This window comes from Cnephaeus nilssonii, assembly GCF_951640355.1.
Source record: "Cnephaeus nilssonii genome assembly, chromosome: 18".
Classification (NCBI taxonomy): Eukaryota; Metazoa; Chordata; class Mammalia; order Chiroptera; family Vespertilionidae; genus Cnephaeus; species Cnephaeus nilssonii.
Window position 1 is genome coordinate 14107747 of NC_137089.1, and position 25158 is coordinate 14132904.

At 37.0% G+C, this 25158-nt stretch overlaps 1 protein-coding gene across 5 annotated transcripts in view; it reads right to left on the reverse strand.

Moving 5' to 3' along the window:
- The window catches only part of UBR5 (ubiquitin protein ligase E3 component n-recognin 5), a 130879-nt gene that overhangs the window by 12000 nt on the left and 93721 nt on the right, over positions 1–25158 (reverse strand). For 3 of the 5 annotated variants that reach the window (XM_079795970.1, XM_079795969.1, XM_079795967.1), the window contains exons 33-51: positions 24074–24234; positions 23716–23955; positions 19369–19492; positions 18668–18779; positions 17409–17540; positions 16775–17032; positions 15974–16242; positions 15427–15638; positions 11570–11800; positions 11041–11114; positions 9702–9874; positions 9498–9611; positions 8328–8548; positions 6516–6636; positions 6328–6432; positions 3647–3890; positions 1999–2110; positions 1221–1365; positions 187–317 (exon numbers count right to left, since the gene is read on the reverse strand). In XM_079795970.1, the coding sequence (XP_079652096.1) occupies positions 187–317; positions 1221–1365; positions 1999–2110; positions 3647–3890; positions 6328–6432; positions 6516–6636; positions 8328–8548; positions 9498–9611; positions 9702–9874; positions 11041–11114; positions 11570–11800; positions 15427–15638; positions 15974–16242; positions 16775–17032; positions 17409–17540; positions 18668–18779; positions 19369–19492; positions 23716–23955; positions 24074–24234 (3179 nt within the window). The remainder of the gene's footprint in view (positions 1–186; positions 318–1220; positions 1366–1998; positions 2111–3646; positions 3891–6327; positions 6433–6515; positions 6637–8327; positions 8549–9497; positions 9612–9701; positions 9875–11040; positions 11115–11569; positions 11801–15426; positions 15639–15973; positions 16243–16774; positions 17033–17408; positions 17541–18667; positions 18780–19368; positions 19493–23715; positions 23956–24073; positions 24235–25158) is intronic. The other 2 variants (XM_079795971.1, XM_079795968.1) reach the window with 1 other exon arrangement.

Consider the following 25158-nt stretch of genomic DNA (forward strand, 5'->3'; position numbering starts at 1 on the left):
TAAAACTCTACTTTCTAATAAATGTGAAACTCAGCTCTCTCAATCATGGATTTTAAGCCATCTCTTGAGAAGCCACTTAAAGTCTTATACTTTATAGTATAAATTCTAAGATATGGTGGCATCCACGTCCTAATAATAAAGTAGCTGATATGTAAACTGAAATGCCTTCCCAACTGTACACATTACCGTCCATGTGCAATAATGAGTTCCATGGCTTCATCCACTCTTGCTCTCAGAGAATCTTCACTTGCTAGAAGGAGAAGCAACTGAGCTGGGGATAATTCCAACAACATGCCAGTGATTTTACTTGCAAAAGCCTGTAAATGATGAATAAATGTTAATTGCCCCTACTCTCTGGAATTTCTTGTCTAAATCAGCAATCTTGCCCGCCCCAAAAAGAAAAAGGAAAATAAGAAACTTAGATAACAATTCAAAAACTTCTGAACCAATAAGGTATTTTATTAAACTAGAAGGTTAATTATAGGGAACTTTGGTAGGGAATGTATAGTCCATGCACTAGCAGTCTTGTTAAAGTTATTTTAATATTTATATAGTAAGCCTTTTTGTAACGCTTTTGATATTCATGAGTTAACATACAAATAATTTCCCTGTTTTTATTTCCTATCAGAATGCCAGAAATGTTTCTTTCATTTAATGGTAGAAAAAAAGAGAGAGGGAAGAAGTGAAGGGGGAAGAGAGAGAAAAAGATGCCAATATTTAAGGCTAAGGATTTACTGACAGAAATGTAATTGGGTTTCTGTTTTATTATTCTTTTGCTATAACTTGTACATATAATTATGTACAAAGACAAAAATCACAACCAATTTGTTTCATATTATGAAAGAAACCTCTGAGAGAACATTCAAAATAAAAATCTTGTAATATCAGCAGTAGGTACAGTATTTGCAATGTGTTCTAACTACAGATTGATAACAGATAAAAAGTCTGCTTTCAAATGTAACAATATGTGCAAATATGGCACAAATACAATGCACAGATAATTCTTCAGCACACAAGGAACTTACTAGGTAGAATGCCAAGGTAGCATAGGTAGGAAAACGGAACAAACCTCAAGCTATCTACACAATTTCCCTCCAGGAAGCATGTTCCTTCCTAAGCTTTATTCTTACTACAGTCCTCAAGCACATGACTTGCCAGGAGCTGACACTTTTTTAAAATACCAACTTTAATTAAGTGGCAGCTAATTGCACTGTACATACTGGTTGCATTGCTTGGACACGAGGATAAAGTCTTTCTCCAAGCGCCTGACGATGTGCTGGCAGAGGATCAGGATCATCACTAGGATTCCCTTCAGAGGCTGGTCTAAAGGGTCTAGTGTCAATGGAAAGCTGTCTTCTAAAGTCTCTGAAAGAGGAACAAAGCTATTATGATTTTATTTCCTTTGTCTACAAAATGAAAATATAAGCACAACAGGTAATGAAGGTAGAAAACCAGAGCTTACAGGTTGTTCCAATTATGGCACACCACGGTGGTAGAATACCTAACTAGATGATGACTGGGAAATAAAGATAATCTAGATTTTTTCACTTAGAAATCTATAAACTCACGATGCATAGTTCAATTTGATTCTAAGGGAAGAGACCTTAAAATACCAGAATCAAGAGCCCACCCATAATTCCTAGAGCTTGTAGTCAAAAGTAAAATGCCAATCATCCTACCAGGAGAAAAACTGAAAGGTTTAAATAACATAATTACAACAATTATAATTTTAAAACAAACTTAAGAAAGAATGCTATGAAATTTCAAAAGTTAAGAACTTGAGAAGGATAAATAAAAAGTGAATATAATTTCAACTGCCCTTGAGTTTTTAAAGAGCATTTTAAAAACGGTGAGGCTATGTTAGTTATTATGTTTATATCCAAATATTAACTTTAATTTTCTAAAAAATAGTCCATAATTAAGATTCTTTTATTTACAAATCTGCCTTCAATTAATCCAAAAAAGTAGAATTCAACAAAAGATACAAAATTATCTCACCTATCCCGATCTCTCCGAGAACCTGCTCGCAAGCCACTACTTCTCCTCATTTCCCTCTCTCTCTCCCTTTCCCGATCCCGCTCTCCTCTGTTCCTTAATCTCTGCATTAAACCTGGAAGGAAATATGAAATACACTTTGTTTAGATGAATGTAATTTCAACTACTTTGAAGTCAATGTGAGGACATGACCTAACATAGTAAGAAAGACATTAACAGCTTTAAAGCATCATTCTCCCTATGGTTTTAAGGGTTGGGGTGACTGTGCAGAATGTATCTAGCATATATTAGGTGTTAGTTCAGTATTTGTTTAATGAATTTTTTCCTCCTTTGTCACATCAAAGCTGTGAAATAATATGTAGCAACTGGGCTATGTTAGTTTCACCATAAATAATGCTGACATTTCTTACAGGATTAGAATCATATTCGAACATCTTCCCTATTATTTGTATTTGATTTTATATATTATAGGTCATCCAGAACATTAGCTATTATTATTTTTAAAACTATAAATATAAGCCTGAGTATGGTTTCCAAAGAATATGCAGAAAAGTTATTTTTGAATTATTATGACTCCCCAGGTTCCCTCATTTACATTTGCCAATTTCTTATTATTAGATTACTAGAGGCCCGATGCACGAATTTTGTGCAAGGGGCTTGGCCCTCGCAGCCCCGGCTTCATCTGGAAGGTTATCTGGAAGGATGTCCAGAAGGTCGTTCGGCTGCCTGGTCTAATTAGCATATTATGCTTTTATTATTATAGACAGAAAGTCAAATGGTAAAACTAATGATGAAAGGCTGGGGTATGCTCCCCATGTTTTCATCCTCAATCCTTTCTAGAGCTCATTCAGCCTCTACAGTGGTGGTTTACAGAATCCCAATAAAATGCATTACAGCTTAGGTAAAATACAGGATTTTCTTAGTAACTCCCACTCCCCCCCCCTCAATTATTATATCCTTCCACCTACAAAACTGATAATATTCTGTCCCCTATTCATGAATGACAAATTATCACCTACTCAAGCCTTTTGCAATTTTCACTTTTTTATTTGCTAATTGGAATCTTGAAATTTAGGCAAAAGTTCTAATCCCAAAGTGCTGCTCCTCAAAGGAGGTAAAAAGCTTACACTAGAATGTTAACAGAAATCTCACTACCAAAATACAAACAGTGAGGTTAGTGATATAGGTCAACCAATTTACATTTGGTTGTCAAGCTCCATTATCTTACTGAGAGCCAGTAGCAACTCTATAAAGCATTCGTTTAATAGCACTGCTCTGGGGAACATGATTTTCTTCTCAAGTATCTGTACTAATTAAATATAGAGGCTGAACTTGTATGTTACCATGGATCTTTGTTTTACTTTATGAAATGTACCATGGATCTTACAACCTCCCACCCCTAAACCTATAACAACTAAAATGAGAAATTATAATTTTCATCAACATTAGGAAAAGATTATGTGACAAAAGGGCTAAACGGTCGATTAGAATAGTGTAAACAAGATTAAATCATTAATCTAGAATGAAAGTATATAAAAATGTACATGTACATTAAAGTTCTCTCACTATAAATACGTATAACCATGATTATCATTGTTTCAGTCAAACAAGAAAAGATTTTTGTGATATTTGCTATCTGTCGAGTACTTACTTGTATGAGTGCCTTTGTTGGCATTTTGGATACAATCTAGATTTGGCAATTTTTCATTTGACAAAAACGCCTGTGCAATGGCTGTATAAAAACTTCGTGCCACACCACTGCCCTCTCCTGGCTCGTCCTTGAATGTGACTTTGACTCTGTGTACAGCCATTGGTGTAGTAGCACACCTTCGCCCAAAGTGATTGTTCAGCTGCCTCATGGTCTGCTGAATAAGAAGATCTCGATCCCGATCCACCTATAAAAACATATCAAAAAGTAATAAATTCAGTGTTGGAAACCATCCTAAAAATTTTCTATGTAACATGTGAACATCTAATTTTAGCTTTTTCTTGATAATTTAAATCAGCGTTCGCCAACTGGTGGTCCGCGGACCACTGGTGGTCTGTGAGGTCTGAAAGGTTGGCGACCGCTGATTTAAATAACTAACAAAATTTAGGAACTTATACATTCCAAATAAACACATTCAAAAGTATACAAGAATATCTTGTATTAAATCAGGATAATGGAATTTAACTCAATTCTAACACTTTCTTAAAAGGTCTACTAGAAACAGTAATTCATTCAATTTTGGAATGCATCAGAATAAACTGCAAGTGGATCTGAAGTGTGAAAATTTTTTAAAAATAGCAAATACTAAAAGAAAATGTGGAACACCACACACAAAGTTAAAGGAAACGACAACTAGGGAAAAATTTTGCACCTTCTAATACAAAGATAGATATTCATGAGTAGTATGCATTATCGCCTAAAGACAAAGTGATTCTAAAAAACCAACAACTTAAATAGGAAAAAAATGGGCAAGATACATCAACAAAGAATTCACAAAAAAAGAAATATCCTTAAATATATGAAACAACGTGTAACTTTACTTGTAAGAGAAACACAAATTAAAACTATACTGTAATGCCACTTCTTAATCTGTCAGATTGGTAAAGTCTAAAAATTTGACAAAATGCTGGTAAAACTATTCTCCTACTGATGTTGAAAGTGTAAAAATATACAATCATTATGCAGAGGTGTTTGCCAATACTTGGCAAAATTACATATGCACATGCCCTTTGACCCATATCTAGGTTCAATGTCTAGGAATCTCTCAACCTAGGTAAAATATAAGATACACTAGCCCACAAGAGAAACACAGGAGGCTACTCATCACACTCATTACTCTAACAGCAAAAAGACTGGAAACAAATCAAAATGCCTATCAATAGGAGACTGACTTTAAAAAAAAAAAAATCAGATACAATCATAAAATGTCCTAGCATTACACTAGGACTAAACAGCTGTAGTAGGAAGGCAGAATATCTCTACATGCAGTTAAGGCTTTATCTCTAGTATATACGCTTTACTGGTAAAAGAAAGATGGAGTAAAATGTATAGCATGGTAGGGGTGGGAAGTGGGAGAGAGAAAGGTAATGAATACACATACATGAGTATAAATTTTTAAAGTGAGGAGGGAAATAAACTTTAATTTAAAACCTGAAGGGCAGGGGACATGTAAAAGAGATAAAAATAGGAATGGAAACTAGATTTCTCTGAATACATACATCTTTTTTGTAGAGTTGACCTTGCAACATTGCAAATATTTTACATTCATTATGAAAAATAAAAAAATAAAAGGAGAAAATAATCCCTTAAAGCTGAAAGCAAAATAAAACAAAAGGCCCTAATTGTATGGAGATGGTAGCAAAACCACACAAAGATAAATTATTTCAAATAACTTGAAAACAAAGTAATTTGTACATCTCCAACTGGATATGCTCTAAGGACAAAAAAACTGCAAATAAATCTTAAGCTATTTTCAATAGTCACTTTGTGGTAGTGTTGACATTGTGATTTTCAGACTGATACGTGTATGCTATAAGATAAAAGCAAATGAGTGAAGTTATCAGTGTTGTTGGGAATTTGGATATTCCGTTTAGAAGAAAGGCGATAAAGACTAAGAGGTGAAAATAAACAAAAAACCTTGTGGTCCCTAATCTTAAATTTGACTTGAGATTATCAGGATGAACTCGTAATTTTCTTCTTGTTCTTTAGTTTGCTTTTTTTGTTTATTAAAAAGCATTTCCTAGCTCTCTCCACTAAAAAGGCCTAGAATCAATGACCACCCTAGGAGGCAGCGAGCAACGTAAGAGCCCAGATCATAATCTCAAAATACAATTTCTTACCAAAAGGAACAAGGACTTCTTGAAGAAATGGCTAACTTAAGTAAGGTCTGTGACGGGATATATACAAGATGAGACATACCAAAAAGGAAGGAAGTTATCAAAGGTTATTCATGTCAAAAGGACTCAAGAGCCAAAAAGGAATCAGACTCCCACTAGTCAAAGAAGAGACAATTTGAGCATCAATTGGAATAATATCCTCAATGAAATGAAGCCCATCAGAAACATTTAAATCCATGTGTTCTTAATGATACTTAGAGAGAGAGAGAGAGAGAGAGAGAGAGAGAGAGAGAGAGAGAGAGAAACTGAAACAAAAACCTCGCTGACCATCACGAGAGGATGCTAGGAAGCTAACTGCCAGGGACAGCCACGGCTCTAAATGTGATTACCACTTACTGTCTTTAAATTTTGAATTATACAGCACATATCCCTAAGCAAGATTAATTTTTGTTTTTAAACTTAATATAAATGGCATATTATATGTATAGCATAAGAAATTCTAAATACCTTTACCTCTAGTGATAAATCTCTTGACTGCTGATTTCTCAGTTTTTCCATTTCTCTACGGAATTTTGATTCTTTTACCTCAAAACCACCCAATTCGGTTAGGATCTTAAAAAAAATGCATGACAGAATTATTCTCTGAAATACGTTCTTATAGACAAAATAGAACTTTAAGTGCTCAAAATACATACTGATCCAGGTTCTGCTCCAACATCTTCCATGAATACCCTGCCGAACAGTTCTAATGAAAGGCGCCAACGTCCTAGCAGCATATCGTGGGAAATAACCATTCCCATGAAGCTACACTGGGGCCTGTAAGAAGTTTAAGGGGAGAAGGGGGAAGTAATTTAGCCAAAAGCTAAAAATTCCTTGACTTTTGGCCAATGGCAGTAATTAGTCTTTTAATATTCTGAGGCTTTAAGTATTTTAAACCATATCTTCTCCAATGGAGAACTTTCTATAGCTACTCATTCCTCACAGAACATCTCATTTTTACTCAATTTTTCCTGCTGTCTTTTAAGTAAGGATACATCCCCAGGCTACCTCCTATTTTCAGCTTTCATTTTACCTCTTCTCTTTCAAATACAATGTCTATCCCCATCTAGGTGATTTCTAGACACCTCTCTAGTTCAGTTTCACAATGGACCAGAATTTCTACTATGTTAAATATAACACCACTCTAATGATACTCAACTCAACTCAGCATGGTAAACTGAATATGGCCTCTTTGCTATCCAGACTTCTTTCAGTAGTCACATGTACTTCCTTACTGCACCAACATGAAACAAATTTTAATTTTTCTTCCCCGAGTTCCTCCAGAGTGATCAAGGTAAGGCTTTTATGAGCGTCTCCTTCCTTTCCATGATTTCCTTTCCAACCGCCCCCCCACAAAGGCATAGGCAATAATCTACGTCAGCCTCTTTTTTTTTTTTTTTTTAACCACTAGCCAGAACTAATAGCTTTCTAACTTGTCTCCCTACCTCTAATTCTTCTCTCTATCATCCACCTGCTTCTACACATTCTAATCACCTCGGCTCAAGCCATACTGTCTCTAGGAAACTTGGGCCACCTAGTCCGTAATTCTTCCTTGCCTTTTATGGTTGTTAGGCCATGTATGTAAAGTATATATAGTTTCCTAAACTAGTTTAATTCCTCCTAAGCAAAAATATTCTCTGACATTATGTAAGCAAAAAACACAGAGCATATATATAGCAAATAATCTATTAATCATTTGATGATTAGCCATATTGAGCCACAGTGTATATTGGCAAATTTTTATTGGGAAAGCAAAGAGCCTATCTCTTGCAAGAGAATGACCAACTGTGGACCTGGCGAAGAACTTCAAGTATGTGTGAGAACCACAAATCTAGAAACCTTTCTAGTTATTCACATGTCCCCCCTTAACTGAGCTGCTGGAAATAAGTCTATAATTGGTTATTTGACATGGAGATATACATATATATATATAATAAAAGCATAACATGCTAATTAGACTGGACAGCTGAATGACCTTCCGTAAGTCCTTCTAGAGCTGCGAGGGCAAAGGCAAGCCGCCGTGGCTGCGAGGGCCGAGACCGTTGCACGAATTTTGTGCATCGGGTCTCTAATATATATACTTTAACCCTTTGCACTCGCTTGCTTTTTTCTCGATTCCTTTATTCTAATGCTAACCGTGTCAAGTCACACTCGACATCCGAGTGCAAAAGGTTAACTTAGTACTACACATTAAAAACCAGTCTTAGAATTTCCTCAAAGGAGAAAATCATAATGCCAACCATTGACAACACAGTCACAAAAAGACAAAAATCCATAAAACTAAAGTTCAGTATTTAAATATCTGCTTATAACCTATGAAAACACAAACATCTAAAATAACATTTAATTATACTATTCATCTACAACTGAAATAAAACTAAAATTTCTAAACAAAAAAATCTTACAATTATATCATAGCCATAAAAGTACATAATACAACAGAAAAACTATTTTCACTTAGCAAATACCTGAAAGATGTAAGAGGTGGCCCTTCACTTTCAGTCAGTCCTATTTCTGCCAGTAAACTGCTTTTCAGCTGTGCAGCAAGATCATGAGCAGATGGCCCTGGTTTTGCACTCTCGGCTTCTTCTGGCACCACATTCTGTTCTTCCCCTTCCTTTTTTTGCCGATTTTGCATGTTCATTACATTTTTCAAGTTGGCAGCATAAGACATTTTAGTTGGAAGAACCTATGAATTTTTATATTTAAAAGTTGCACATTAAAAAAACTAACTAGATTTTGTTTTCAACCTACTAGTACTCCATAGCAATCACATGGAAGTGATGGAATTCCTTTCTGGCACTTCACCTACAAAGATGCAGCTATTTCTTGTCTGTCTGACTCCCCTCACTGATCACCAAGTCCAGTGCATCTACCACAGCAGCCTCCAAGAACTTTTAAAAGAATCTCTGTACTATCTGTGGTAATTAAGTCTCTTATGCATCTTCAGTTTTTTTTAAAATCATTTTTATAACAAAAAATTCTATTCAATTAAATTTCTTCGATGCCTGCTCTTAAACATGTTATTACTTTTTCATTGGAGATATAGTACAGAATAATTTTAGGCTCTCAAACCAGACTTTTATCTAAAATCTAGATCTTTCACTTAACCAGCTGTATAACAATAGACATTACCACATGAAATTTATGTAATCTCTCCAAGCCTGAATTTATTACCCATAAAATCAAGATAATCTACCCAACATGGCTATAAGGATTAATTGAGACAGTGCTTAGGAGATATAATTATTTAACAAATTATTAATATTACCTTATTTATTCACATTCTAAATTCAAAAAGAAAAATTTCAAGCTAATTATTATACATGCTCATATAAAGTATGTATTCATATATGTACATATAAATTTAAATTTTCAAAAACATTACAACCATAAACTGTAAAATAGGATGAGCACATAATGAAACTACTACTTTATCGATCAAGTAACATGACATAGCACAATTTAGTCTCAAAGCTGGCTAATGAAACAGTTGGAATTCCTGTTGTTGACATAAAACAGGAATTTCTGATACTTCTATTACTTGAGGAAATACAATATTCTGAATTAATGCATTTCCAAAAATCGAAAAATGCTTATTTACAAATATTGTATTGCAAAGATTTTTACTATCTTACCTCAAGGCAATTTCTATCCACTGTAACCTCCATTAAGCATTTCCCACTACTGGCAGATGAAGAATAAAGACCTTGACTTGGTCGACCAAAAAGATCCTCCTTTCTAGCATTTGGCTGCAATATTAACAGAAATATTCTAGTTACACTGTACATTTGAAGAAAAAGTCAAAAAAAAAAAGCTGAATACCAGTTAATTTAAATCACCTGCAACAAATGTGGTTGATCAGCCAAGGGGATGGCTTCAGCCAGAGGCACTTCAAATGGATTTGGGGGTATACACCCAAGGAATGTCATGGAATCTGAGCGTCGGAAAAATGGATGATTTTGGCCAGTTTCTGCAGGAAGAGAGTCATCATCCTTATCATTCAAAGTAGCACCTAAACATAAAGAGATGAAATGTATGGTTTTTAGAAAAATGATTTAATCACTGGGGAAGGGTAAAAGAATCTGCTCAACCCAAAATTCCCATTACCTCTATAAATTTTAATGGCACTCAAAAATAATATAATATTTTTAAATGATAATTTAAGTTTTTAGCAGTTTAAAAGGGTAATAATGGTAAATTTTATATTATGTGTACTTTAAATAACAGTAAGACCTTGCCAAAAAAATAATTAGCAGTAACAAATATTGCTCCATTTTGTATTAGATGGAAGTTTCCCATATCCTTCTCTTTATCTCTCTATAGAGATTCAGACCTGAATACAGGTAGATTCCTGAGCATATTCTGACCTGGCTCACATGACTCCAAAAAGAGGAGATGGTCAGGAGCTGAAATTTGAGCATTTGCTTACTTGTAAGTAAAGAAGACAAACAGAGAAATTCTCTGGGCACTCATGAATCCCAATAGGAAGTCAGCACACCAACTCCCCTTAATGGAATTAAACTTTGAGAGGGGCTTCCTGTGTGCTGTGAAAACAATAGGAAGCAATGGCTGGGTACTCAAAAACTAGCAGTTAGCTCAGTTGTCTTTCCCTGGGTTGGGTGAAAGTGCTAGCTGATAATAAGTGTCAAGTGGACTAAAAATTAAAAAAAAATTTTAAATTCCACTTGAATAGCTGAAAACTACAAATAAACTGAAGAAAATTCCCAAAATTCCTTGAGTTTGGAATACTTTCTTTTTATTACATTAACTGTTACAGATTTTGATATTTGGGAGTCATAATTAGTATTTCTCATCTTCTTTACTAAATCTATTTTGCATCATTAACAAAGGTTCTGCTAAGATTTTAATGCAATGCCTACACACTTTACTTAAGAGTAAAAATAAAACTAAGAAATGTACAGGAGAGATGCAAAGATTATGCAGGAAAAATACTGATTATTGAAAAGTTCATAACATTTCTTTAATCATTGTTAGTTATGAAGCAAATAGTGCAAGGTTTTATAAGGAAAAATGGACAGAAAAGGCAAGAAATAGAACATAGAGAAGAATAGAGAAATCCCCACCCAGACAGAAAATAATGGAAGTTAAAAAGCTTGAAGGGGAACTACTGAGGCAGCCATTTCTTGCAGTAGATTAGCAGATTTTCTGTACACTAACTTTGATTGGTGTCATCATCATTTTCGTGTTCTGAATCTTCATTATCAATACCCAATTCCAAGAGTTCTCGCGTCCTTTAAAAAGACAAATGAGTTGTTTTACATGAAATTTTTGTGTAATATGAACAGAAGCAAAGATGTTGGGAATTATAAGCAAAAAAACAATGAAAAGGGTTGTTAAGTATGTAAACAATTTCAAATATTTTGACCAAGTTTCAGACTCTGGGAATGGTCAACTGACCAGCCATGTGTGCCACAATTACAAAATAGATTTAAATAGAAGTAAAAAGCTAATCACACCAAGAAACAGTGAGTGAGTAGTTATACAAACTCTAATATATGATCAATCAGATCAAACTATCTCGAATATAGGGTTGGATATACTCAAGTCCACTTTCCCACATGAAATATTCCTGCACTATTTCTCTTTTGCAAAGCTGTTCTCCTTACTCCAAATATTGGACAATATACTAATGAAGACCACACTGAGCAAGTATTTCTTAAACCAACCTCAGGGCAAGTATGAATACCTTTTGCGTTCCAGTTGAGGTGTATCTAATGTTGTCTGCTGATTCATTGCTTTAATCCAATATATAAGGGCCTGAAAAACATATGCTACATGCTTCAGTGAGCAAACATCCAAAACTGGAAGGACATCAGAATGCTCATCATTATGAGACCGCATTAGAGAAAGAGCATAATTTAGGAAGTCCCCTCGAGCCGACATCATTCCTTGGCGGGCACTAAGCAATGTGGCACGGCTATAGGAATAAAAAGAAATGAACATGTTTACAAAAAGAACACAAACATGAAATTTACCACCATCATAAATATGCAAAATTAGGAACTGAAACTATCCATAGACAAAAACTACCCACAGGCTTAAACTATCCATTAAGCCTGTGGCTCTGCTTCAGAAATATAACCATTATGTATAATTTACAGTCCTGTACTTTCATACAGAAAAGAAATCCTAGTATCCTTGGGAATGGCAGAAGGAATGCCTTCCCTAAAGACAATGGTTCTCAAAGTTTAGCATCCATGAAAATCACCTGGAGAGCCTGTTAAAAGGGATAGTTGGCCCCACCCTCATAGTCTCAAGTAGGTGTAGGGTAGGGCCCCAAAATTTGCATTTTTAACAAGTTCTCAGGTGATACTGATGCTGCTGCTCTGGGGACCACATTTGAGAGCCACTACCTTAAATGACACCAAAAGCATAAGCAACAGGAGAAAACAGAGAAAGCACTGGACTTTCTCAAAAGTAAAAACTTTTGTACTTCAAAGGACACCATCAAGAAAGTGAAAACAACCCACAGAATAGGACAAAATTTCTGTAAATACTGTTTCTGATAAGGAACTAGTATCGTATCCAGAATATATAAAGAACTCACACAACTCAATAAAAAAACACAAGCCAACCTAAAAAAGGACAAAGGATTTAAATAGACATTTCTCCAAAGACAATATACTAATGGCCAATAACACATGAAAAGATGCTCAACATCATTAGCAATTAGGAAAATGAGTATCAAAACCACAATGAGATACCACTTCACACCTACTAGGATGGCTATTATAAAAAAGACAGATAATAACAAGTGTTGGCAAAGATGTGGAGAAACTAGAACCCTCCATACACTGGTATCCTAATATATAAAAACCCAGGGTCTGTAATGACTGACCGAAGGCTCGACCAAACACTGGAAGTCAGTCCTGCAGTCAGTGCTGGGTTGCCGTGGTGACCCAGCACTGACTGCCGAGGGGGCTACAGATCAGGCTTAGAGAGAGGCCTGAAGAGAGAGGCAGGGTCTGATCCAAAGCCTCCGTGGCAGCTATTGATCAGCTGTTGCCTCTCTCTTTCTCTCCAGGCTTCGCCAGCAGCCGCGCCCCTGTTTCTCTCCAGGCCTCCACTGGGGCTGCTGATCAGCCCCGCCTCTCTGATCAGGCCTTGAGACACAGACTGACATAGAAACCAACCAATCAGAACCAAATCTGGGTGAACTGTGAGGAGCCAATGGCTGCCTAGGAAGCAGAGCTTTTGACGCTGACTGGCATAGAAACTGACCAATCAGAATCAAATTGACCAGCAGGGGAGGGCAGTTGGGGGCGAGATTAGGCCAGCAGGGGAGGGCAGTTAGGGGTGATCACGCAGGCAGGCAGGCAGGCAGGCAGGCAGGTGAACGGTTGGGAGCCAGCGGTCCCAGATTACGAGAGGGATGTCCAACTGCCGATTTAGGAGATCCCCATAGGGATCGGGCTTAAACCGGCCGTCGGACATCCCCTAAGGGGTTCCCGATTGGAGAGGGTGCAGGCTGAGCTGAGGGAACACCCCCTCTGTGCACAAATTTCGTGCACCGGGCCACTAGTTGGGAATATAAAATGGCACAGCCACTTTAGGAATGAGTCTGGCAGTTTCTCCAGTTAAACAGAGTTACTATATATATGATCCAGCAATCTCACAACCAGGTATAGGCCCAAGATAATTGAAAACACATGTCCACACAAATACATGTCCATACCTGTACACAAGTGTTCATAGCAGTATTATTCGTAACAGCCAAAAGGTGACCAAAAGCATATTTTGGCCATAATAGCCAAAAAACAACCTAAGTATCCATAATCTTATGGACAGATAAACAAAATATGGCATATCCATACAAAGGAAAATTACTAGGGAATAATGTATTAATGCATGCTAAACATGGATGAACCTTAAAACCATTACGCCAAGTAAAAGAAGCCAGGCACAAAAGACCACATATTGTACAAATCCATCTATGTGAAATGTCCACAATAGACAAATCTAGAGAGACAGAGAGTAGATCAGTGGTTGCTTAGGGTTGGACCTTAGGGGAAATGGGGGATGCCTGATAATAGACATGGGGTTTCTTGTGTAGACAATTAAAGTATTCCAAAATTCATTGTGATGGTTTGCATAGCTATAAATATGCTCAAAACTATGGAACTACTGTATACACTTTAAACAGGTTGTACCTCAATAAAGCTGTTATAGTAGAGTGAGAGCAAGAGAGAAAGGGAGAACCCTGTCACCAATGAAAAATCTGTTACCAGAACTCTGTTCTTTGGAGTAGACTAGCCTAATGAAGACAAGGCTTGTGCCTGTTTGTGGAGCAGGTTTCCTACAGCAGGAAAGCTGATGCCACCAAAATCTTATCTCTGGTCCAGATCTCTCTGCTAAGCATTCAACTTTGCATAATGAACATTTCTATCAAATTCTCTTGTAGTTCTTAACAAGTTCAAAAGCAAGTATGTATTTTCATTACACTCCTCTATTTTTCTTTTTATTTTCCTATTAGTTATTCATAATGAAAGTCTGAAAATCTCAAAGTAAATTCTGCCTCCTTTTGCTCTATCCCTCAACAAGGCCCTAATCTGTTTATGATTTCAAAGCTTCTCTCTCCTCCTTCCTGACCTTTACCTCCCACTTTAGTTTAGGAACTATTACACTCCAACCAACGTCTGGTAAATTTCCTAAGCATTCTCCTAGACCTTGCTTTCCCCCTTTTATGTTCCACTCAAAGAAGCAAGGTTGTTTAGCCTGAGCCAAAGCTAGAACCAAATCCTAGGACTCTGACTTGAGGTACAGGCACTTTCACTACATAGCACTGCCACTGCTCTAGTAGGGATCAATGTTTGACCTAATTCCTAGTCCTGAAAAAGGTTATTTTGTAACTGAATAGAAAGAACATAACAAATCCACAAAGAAATATTCTTTAATTATGATTCAGCAGGCTGAAGAAGGTAAAAAAGAAATGTGATTTGAAAAACCAAAGAATAGCTTTTGTAATTACAGAATTTCCCCCTCCTGAGTACAAAGTACATTCATATTCAATCATGTTCAATGAATTTATGACTTTTCCATGAATATATGCTTTTCAAGGAGAATGGTGTGTGGAGCTTGGGGATTAAGACAAGGACGTAGCCAGGGGTAAGGAATGTCTGGCTCCAGGGCGTATAAGGCCTGCAAAATCATTTGGTCAGGCCTTGTAAAGGCATTAGGGGTGAGTTAATTAAATGTTTGACCAAATATAGCAGGCTAGTTTTTAAGTTGATAATTTTGTATGGCCTAAGAATATTATAAATACCCAAATGGCCATTGACAAAAAAAAAGGTTCCTCATCCCTGATGTAAACCAACTACTTCAAAAATGACGACGTATTTAGCATAAGATTCCTACAATACAAATGAATTTTTTTAAAATAGCCTGGATTATAACTAATTTGTTTTGCTTCAGCTACACAGTTTTAAAAGAAGTAATGTAAGGCACTAAATTCCTCCTTCACAACAAACTGAGATCTTACGTAAAAAACATTCTAGAATATAAGGGTCTGTCGAAACATACAAGCATAACTGAAGACTTTCATACCGTCTGCCCTCAAGAGTTCGTAAACTAGCCTCTTCTCGTGCGGTCATCCTCTCTCTCCGTGCTGAATTCTGAGAAGCGTGAAGAGGATGATTTGGGTGTCCCGGGTCACCAGCAGATGCTAATGCAGAACCATAACGTAACTGAGCTTCAGTAGAATCCATAATACTGACCATCCAGTTCCAAGTGGGAATAAGCTTTTCTTCTACATAGTTCTATGAAGACCAAACTAAAATAGTTAAAACTGTAAAAACCAAACTAAAATAGTTAAAACTAACAAAATAAAGTTAAATTAGATACACAGCAGGTCCTTGAATAATGTCATTTTGTTGATGTGATACCATAGAAACTTAACTCTTGTTTATATCCATTAGAGTTATGGTAAAATTGGTTTCATTTTGCTTAAAGTCAAAGAACCTATAGGGAGGACTTACTGTAGTAGTATTATGTAAATATGTAAGTATTTGTAACCTTAATTCCCATTATACTGAAATTCTCATCGACAGCCAAAAAATATATTTGCACGAGTAACTTTTCAGAGGTTTCATACCTGTAAGTTTACTGCATCTTGGTAAGTCAATTTCACAGCGGCTGGAATCTGCGAGTATACTAGGTGATTATACTTAGGAATAAGGCCCATCAAGTCTGAGATTTGTCTGATGACAATGCTGTAAGCCCTGGCTAAACTGCTTGCAGATGTTAAGTAGCTGCTGGCATTGCTAGCCTCCAACGCAGCTGCTGCCGCTGCAGCACTCGTGCTGATGGTACCACTGCGGCGTAAGTTCGAAGGATCGATATAAATCAAACCTGCTGAACTTGCTGTAAGGAAAAAAGGACAAGCACAATAAGCTAATGCCAGTTGCTAACTGTGTTTCTTGAGCACTATTCATATTTTAAAAAGCTAAAAGATCAAATGTACTTGCAAATGTGGAAACAGTCAAAAACTTTTTAAGCCACGCTAATTTAGGAATGATAACAGAGACAAGAATTACTATAAACCAGAGGCAATTTTGCCACTGCCCCCACAAAAGGGGGGGACAGTTGGCAACATATGCAAACATTTTTTGTTGTCACACGAGAGTGAGGGATTGCTAAAGGTATCTAGTGAGTGGCTAACAGCACAGATTATGCTTAACATCCTGCAATGCACAATTACAAAAATAAACCATTATTTAGCAATGGTACAAAGATTGAGAAACCATGGTATAAGCTTATAGAAATAATGTTTATATTTGACCTCAGCAAAACATTAGAAAACTATTATGAAACTATTTGTTTTCTAGAGGAACATGTGGAACTTCAAAAAAAATATCTACTCAACACTTGAGGAATACCAAGTTTTCAGACTTACCTGCTGGCGTGGATGTGCTGGAAGGGGCTGTGCTGGCTGCCCGCTGATGCTGGGTGTTGCGGACAGCCCACTGCATGGAACGGGGAGCTTGGGCAGCACCGTTGGCGTGGGAGCTGTTCGTGGTTCTCTCTAAAGGCTCATCGAGCATAAAGGTCTCCTGCTCGATGTCGTCACTCTGACTGCTGCTGCTATCAGAATCACTCGAGTCATTTGACTGCGAGTCATCTTCAGAAAAGAAGGCAGGAACACTGCTTGCACCTAAATTTTTAATTTTTAAAAGCAAAACCATTGTGAGTTTGTTGACATTTAAAACTACAGTGTACCCCCTCATTCAGGAAAATATATGAATTAAACAGAATGTCAGGCTCTATTCAACAGTCTACAAAACACATCATTAAAATAGTTTAATTAGAAAGAACTCTTTTAAATGAACCTTAAAATTAATCCATTATTTAAATAAGCAAAAAAGTTACTAAAATAGCACCTTCTTTACTAGCACTTATAGGAAAAAAAGATGATGTTATAAAAAGATTGTCACCCTTGTGCATAGTAAACAGAATACAGTTTAACCAATTCCTGCTAAACACACACAGAGTCTGAGTGTAAGTGAGCGTTGTTGGGAAAAGGCACATACCTGCTTCCGAGCCAGCAGTTGCTGCAGTGACAACACTTCTGCGCCCACTGGCATTGTCTTGGTTGCTATGATTGCTTTCACTGTCACTTTCTGTTTCAGCTGCTGCGAGTAAGTCCAGCTCCATGTCACTCCCTAGCAAATACATTTAAATAATAAGAAAAAAAGTACAAACTCCCTGTGGGTCCAGACTGGGTCTTTATAAGTCAGAGTATCATAAGGGAGGGAACTAAGAAAGTAAGAGGGGGAAGAAGGGGCAAAGGGAAGGGATGCCTAGGTAAACTACGGCATTAAGTGGATTATCACACAGCAATTCAAGTCTGCCCTGCAGAGTCTTATGTAAAAAGTGTTGAGCTGATGACTTCAGCAGGGGGAAGAGCTCTGGGCTAGGCCCACTGCTTCCTTCTCGTTTATGGGGAAGGAAGTTAAAAATGTCTATTCTTTATGTAAAACAGTAGATACACATATCAAAACATACAAAATGAGAAACTTTAAATATGTGCAATTTATTGTACATTAGTTATACTGCAATAAAGCTAGTTCCAAAAAAAAAAAAAAAAGTCTATTCTATAACTACTGATAAAAATGGTTAAGGTGACTATGTAGCAAAAAGGCCAAAATGATTATTTTCAAGTTTAAAAGAAAGTCACAAAAATGTCATATACTATATCTAAAGGACACGAAAGGGAATAGGGCAGTACAGAGCAGGACTGAAAGTAAAATACAAACTGTTAGCATACAGCTGGCATTATGGGTCATATGTTTTCCTTTTCTCTAATTTCCAAATGTCTCATAATACAGTTATGATTATTTTAATTTCTAAAAGCCTCATAAAAAAATAAAGTGACTTAGACCAAAAGGTAGAGAGGGAGAAGAGAATTATGTTATAAATATACATATATTTATATATGCATATATGTATACACATATGTGTATGTACATGCATAAGTATATTTATATGCACATTTGTATATGTAATATATGTGTATATGTACATAGTGGGGCAAAAGTAGGTTGATAGTTGTGAGCACATGAAACAATTTATTCTTGTACTATTATTATATTATTTTCCATACAAACAACTGTTTGTATCTACACACACATACTACCTCCTAACAGTTGAGACATGCTACAGAATCCCTTGGCAGAAAATATGTTGAACAATTTGCTAAACATCAAATGGGGCTTTTCTCTGTATTAAAATCTCTCTTTAAGGTACCTGATTTACTCATATTGAAAAATTTCTCAAATAACTTGCATACCGTCCTCATCATGCTCATCATGTTGGCCCTCAGCCTCAGCATTTTCTTCCCCATGTTCTTCCTGTTCATCATGATGATCCTCTTCTCCAGCCACACCTTCTACCACCTCAACCTAAATCCAGAACCTTACTTGTAGACCATCAAAGCATATAATGAACCTACTTCTCTACCAATGTTCCTCCACAGCAGTTAGTCAATGAAAACACAAGGATCCCTAAATACAGGGAACTGAACTCTTCATTTGCTAGTGACAATTATGCTACCAAAAATTATGTTGACCTATCTCAATGTTTATAATTATTGCCCATATATAGAACCTCAAAATTAGAACTATAACAATGTATAGTTTTTTAACTTTTGCAATTATAAAATTTACCCAAAAAATATGCAGTTTTCTCTCTACTTCAAATACATTGCACAAAACTACTAAAACTGTTTCTAACATTGAGAATATCTTCTCTATTAATCCTTAAGTTAAAACAAGTTACGTTTCCAATTTCCTATTACCTAGTAAATAAAGCACTATTAAAATATTTTTAAGATGAAAAAAAATATATTTTTTAAAGATGTATAACCACAAATGAAAACAAAAATCCAGAAGCTGGAAACAAATGCATTGAACAATAGTAAGCTCACTTCTAGACTACTTTCCCCTCCTCCCCTCCCAAATAAAGCCTCTTGTCTACCCCAATTAAAACTACCTCTTCCACATCTGCTGAGACAATGTCATCCTGTTCTTCGTCTCTGCCCCGAACAGGCTGAGACTGGCTGATGCGCCTCTGCTGTGGGTTCCGGAGGATGTAGGACGACTGAGACTGGCTGGAGCTGTAAGGAAGCAGAGGTCAGAAGTACACTGCAGCCATACCTCGGACAGAATGTTACTCAGTGTGATTCACTTGCTAGAATGCTATTTTAAATAGGACCTGAAAATTCTTGGAAACCAGTAATAACTCCTCTAGTCTCTCAGAAAATATAAACCCCAAAGAAGTTATCCTATCTAATAATAGAGTAACATGTAAATTACCATCACTCTGCTACGCCCACGATTGGGCGGCGGGAGGCTGGGGGGCGGGACTTGGGGTGGCCTATCCGGCCATTGAGAGGCACAGATCTGCTGCCACTGAGGGGGGCTACCCTGCTGTTGAGAGGCGCAGGGGACCCCCTCATTCAGGAAAATATATGAATTAAACAGAATGTCAGGCTCTATTCAACAGTCTACAAAACACATCAGGGGACCTGCGCCTCTCAACAGCAGGGTAGCCCCCCTCAGTGGCCGCGGACCATCAAAAGCGTGGGAGCTGAGTGCCTGGTGCACCAGCGGACAGGCACCTAGCTCCACCGCAAAAAGCGAAAGCATGTAGGGGACCCTACACGTGCATGATTCAATCATGCACTGGGCCTCTAGTTTTATCATAAAGAATAACTTATAAATCTCAGAATTGTGGTCTTCTTTAAAGATATGTTTTTACTGATTTCAGAAAGAGAAAGGGAGAGAGAGAAATAGAAACATCAGTAAGAGAGAATCATCAATCAGTCCACTCCTTCACACTCACTACTGGGGATCGAGCCTGCATCTTGGCAATGTGCCCTGACTGGAATTGAACTATGACCTCCTGGTTCATAGGTCAACACTCAACCACTGAGCAACACTGGCCAGGCTCAGAACTGTTGTTACTTTACTTTTCATGAGTCCCTACACTGAAATATTTTAAAGGGAAGTTTTCCCTTTTCCACTGATTTCAACACCAGCAGTTCTTAACTTCCAAAGGCTCCAAGAAGCATTCATCCATTAACAAAAGTGTGCTTACTATAAATAATTCACTCTTTAAGAGACATGACATTACCTACTTTGCACCAGCTTATTAACCTTTGACTTGCTGGGTGATATGAGGGAACACACATCAGTTCAAAAGTGTGATGTTAAAATAGATCATAATGAAAGGTGGGTGACAAAATAATGTTACTTTCCTAAAAATCAAATTGAGAAACAGCCAAGAAAAGACAGAAGCCTCCATAATTTAAAAAATAAATAAAAATGGGGGAAGCAGAGAGTGCAGCTTAAAATGCAGGTAGTGGCTAAATTATCCTGTGATCTACCTATTATCCTTTATTTATAGACTAGAGGCCCGATGCACGAAATTCGTGCAAGAGCAGGCCTTCCTTTCCCCAGCTGCCAGCAGGCACCCAGGACCCAGGCTTCCCTCACAGCCCCGGCTTTGTCCGGAAGGACATCTGGTCTAATTAGCATGTTATGCTTTTATTACAGATTTTAAATCACTTCATCTCAGCTGCTCTGCGAAACAAAATCAAACCAGTTACACATGAAGAGTCATCAACTGAGACACAGCCTTCAAGAAACAAGTCTCTTGGACTAGAAGGGTTAAAGGAGCCATAGCTTTCACAGAAGACAGCCTGGGGTCTGAGCAAAATAGGAAGTTACACCATAGAAATCTTCTCTTCTATCAAATACATGAGCCAAACATAAATCAAGAAAGGACAACAGATTTCAAGAGACTTATCCTGTATCAGCCAAGGTGGAGACAGGAAGAACATCTTTTCAAACTAACTTTTAGTTAGAAGTTCTCATGAGAGTTTGGAGCTGCAATTTGCACTTTGAGGGAAGGTGGGCTTCAGTGTTGGTCAATCCAATACCTCAACACTATCAGTAAGCACCAAGCAGCAATTTTTCTCTCTACTCTGCCATTTAATACTCTGCCTAATGTAACAGCAAAGGAAAACACCTGTCTAGATTTTTAAATATTTTTAAACATCAATAGCTGTGGAACCTGTTATCTAACACCTCTCGGAGCCTCGGTTTCTTCCCTTTTAAAACTGGAAGATGTATTACACAGGTAATACATCTATAATGCTTAGGAAAGTTCCTAGTTCATACTAAACTTTCAGTAACAATTATTATATGAGGCACAGAGACAGAGTAGACACAAATGAATTATTAAAGACATTAAGAGTTTTAAAGAGGTGGGAGGAAGCAACAGAAAAGCAAAACAATTGAACTTAAGAATTTATACTCAATGTAGTGGTAAACACCATCTACCATCTAACACAAGTGAAACCCCAGAAACTGGTCAAGTGTATTTGTTTTATTTAAGACATGCTTGGAACCCTGGTCAGATGATAGCCTATGCGAAGGAGTGATTGTACTGTATTGTAATGAAGGACTTCTATATTATGAAGTAGAAACATTAGCACTGATATCTGTTGATTATCAAATGAGATCTACTTTTGGAAAGACATAAAAGGTTGGCCCAATACACCAAGGGGAATGGAGTAAAGAGCAGAGCTTCAGAGTGTACAATACTTTAATAAAGAAACTAAGCAAGGTGAAAAAAAAATCTTAAAATTTAGTAGGAACAGGTTCATGGATACTCTTCAGAGATTAGATGCTTCCAAAATCTGTTAAATGCAATAAAAAATTTCACGTTCGGGGCGGGGGGGGGAGGACGACACAAGGGAAGGGCACAAGGAATTCACAAGGTAATAAGTACCACCTAAGTAATGGGGGGCTCCTCACAGGGTACAAGAATCAGGAACATCACAAAAGTACAAGAAGATTTCACTAGCAGAACCTTTGGATACTAGGGTATATCTGGCAAGTCTGAAAATATACAGCTTGATTTGTAACAGTTTTCAGCAAATCCTAGAAGTACATCAGTGACAAGGCTACCATGGGAGAGCTTTGACAGACAAACCTAAATTTAGATTACAGGGTATCCTACAAGACCTGATAATAAATGGAAAGTTGGGACACATACTGGCATGTAGAGTATAAGGAGAATAGTGAGAGCAGATACTCAACATCAACTCAAACGAAACTCAGGGGTTAAGATTTGGGAACTCTCCATATCCTAAAGGAGGCCAATCTTAACACATAGGTGTTTAGAAAGAAGGGTCTTTCGGTCTCAAAGATCCTTATTAAAACATTATTACATATACACACAATAACACAATCAGACTTTAAAAACCAATAAAATAAACAAGTTACTTGCTAACGACCTCTAGTGCCTTGCCACTCAAAAGTGTGACCCCTCGCCCTGGCCAGTTTGGCTCAGTGGATAGAGCGTCGGCCTGCGGACTCAAGGGTCCTAGGTTTGATTCCGGTAAGGGGCATGTACCTTGGTTGCGGGCACATACCCAGTAGGGAGTGTGCAGGAGGCAGCTGATGGATGTTTCTCTCTCATCAGTGTTTCTAGCTCTCTCTCCCTCTCCCTTCCTCTCTGTAAAAAATCAATGAAATATATTTTAAAAAAAAAAATGTGACCCCTCAACCAGCAGCTTTGGCATTATCTGACAGTTTTTGAGAAATACCGAATCTCAGGAATCAGCCTCTGCATTTTTTAAATAAGATCCCCAAGTGATTTGCACGCATATTAAAGCTTGAGAAGCACTGTGCTAAATAAAAGGCACCAGAACATTTAGTTTTAGATTCTAAACGTTCTGACTCAACAAACTTCGGTCTAGTAAGGTAAATTATCAACTAAATGGAAAAGATAAATGAGATTAAAGAATAAATAACTTTGTAACTAGAAATTTTTTTATTACTGAGTTGTTTTAGCCCCTTCCTAGTTAATATGGCTGTTGTAGAGAGTATTTTAAATTTCTGTCATTCTGATTGTTATCTACATAATTTGCGCCCCCTAGCCCCAGCCTTTGGACACAAAGAAAGTTATCTTTTCATTCTTTAACTTGGCCATTCAACAGACTATTACTTAAAGGTAAGAAAAAACAGAAAGTAACGATGTCTACAGAAGTCTTAAGTAATGTTTCTTATCAGGTTACCATAATGACCTAATAAAGATAGTGCCTTTCCAAACCAAAACCAAAACCCACAACTATAGGTCTATTAGACATGGAGGTAAGTATAATGTTTAAAGTATTTTCACATGTTCCAAAGAAAGTAAAATCTTCACCATTTGACATACAAATGATCATGTACACCACCTGAATGCTCGTGCAAAGGTTTTTGTAAGTCAAATGAGACATTTCCAGAGAAAGAATTAATCAGGATCTGTTACCAGTTAGAAATTTACCTGCTAGACTGATCAGATGATGGTCGTGGTGGTAGTGGTTCCACTGAAAATAATTCTTCACTGCCTTGCATGGCATCTATGCTGGTACTAGCCAGAGTAAAAGGTGCTGTTGGGCGAGCGATTCCCATTCTGACAGGAACAATCAGTGACTCTGCTACATTGCACAATTCTTCCACTGCATAAGGCAGCAGTGCCTGGAATACACGCTTGCATTTTCCAATTGGCTGCGGAATAAAGTTGCTAGAGCAAAAAGGAAAATATAGGAATCTTTTATGAATCCTTTCATATACATAATGTCATTTCCACAAAAAGTTTGTGCAAAATAATGCAAATGTCAAAATCAAAAGGGATGCCTTACTTTTTCTTTTTGGATGAAGCCATTTCCACACTAAGAATAACAAAAACTCTTGCCACTGAGCGCAAAAACCTCATTGTCACAGCAATGGCTTCTTCCCGACGCCCAGGTGTGTACTTGTTTTGGAGTTCTTTCACTAGCGTGCCCAGGAGAGTATCCAGAAGCTTTAAGAAATTATAACCACTCCATTAGTGTGGAGACATCGCAAAAGATGTTTAGCCTTTCATTAAGTAAAAAGTTCCAACCCTTTTCAATGTTCACGTTTCATAATAAAAATCTCCAAATAAATGTAACCAAAACATTTACAAAGTCAGTGATTAGTGCTTGGCCTATAGGTCTCAGATGTATGACTTCTTGTGTTCAGTCTCACAGTCCTATGGATAGCAATTAATATTTAGAAGAACAATACCAAGTATGTCAGGTCAGAGGATGAATATATTTCATTCACTACAGGGTACTTATTGAAGCAGCTAAGTAGAGTTAACTATTTGTATTAATAAATTTATAATCCCATCCCTATCACTTAACTATTATTACTTTCTAGTCTCATTTCCATGCATGGTCTATCATATAAGTATCAATTACAGAGGACACCCAATTTCATGTTATTTTCTGGGTTTTTCTTTAATGTTATTTAACCCTATTTTTATTTTTAATTCAAATATCTGTTTTTAAAAATCTATTTTTATTGATTTGAGAGAGAGAGAAGAAGAAGAAAGGGAGATAGAACATTGATGAGAAACACCCATCACCTGCTTCCTGCACGCCCCCCTACTGGAGATTGAGTCCACAACCCTGGCATGTGCCCTGACTGGAAATCTAACCAGTGACCTCTTGGTACATGGGACAATGCTCAATCAACTGAGCCATAGTGGCCTGACAAAATAACCCTTATTTGTAAATTGCTATATTACATTCAGTAGTGGTTTAACTCTAATTTGATTCATTCATCCATAAAGTATTTTGTTTTTCTTTCTTATATCATAAATTATTACCTTACTAGAGACCCGGTGACAGATTCATGCACATTGAGAGTAAATTAATTAAAAGGTGGCCAGGAGGGTGGGACTCGGCGAGAAGGGCCAGAC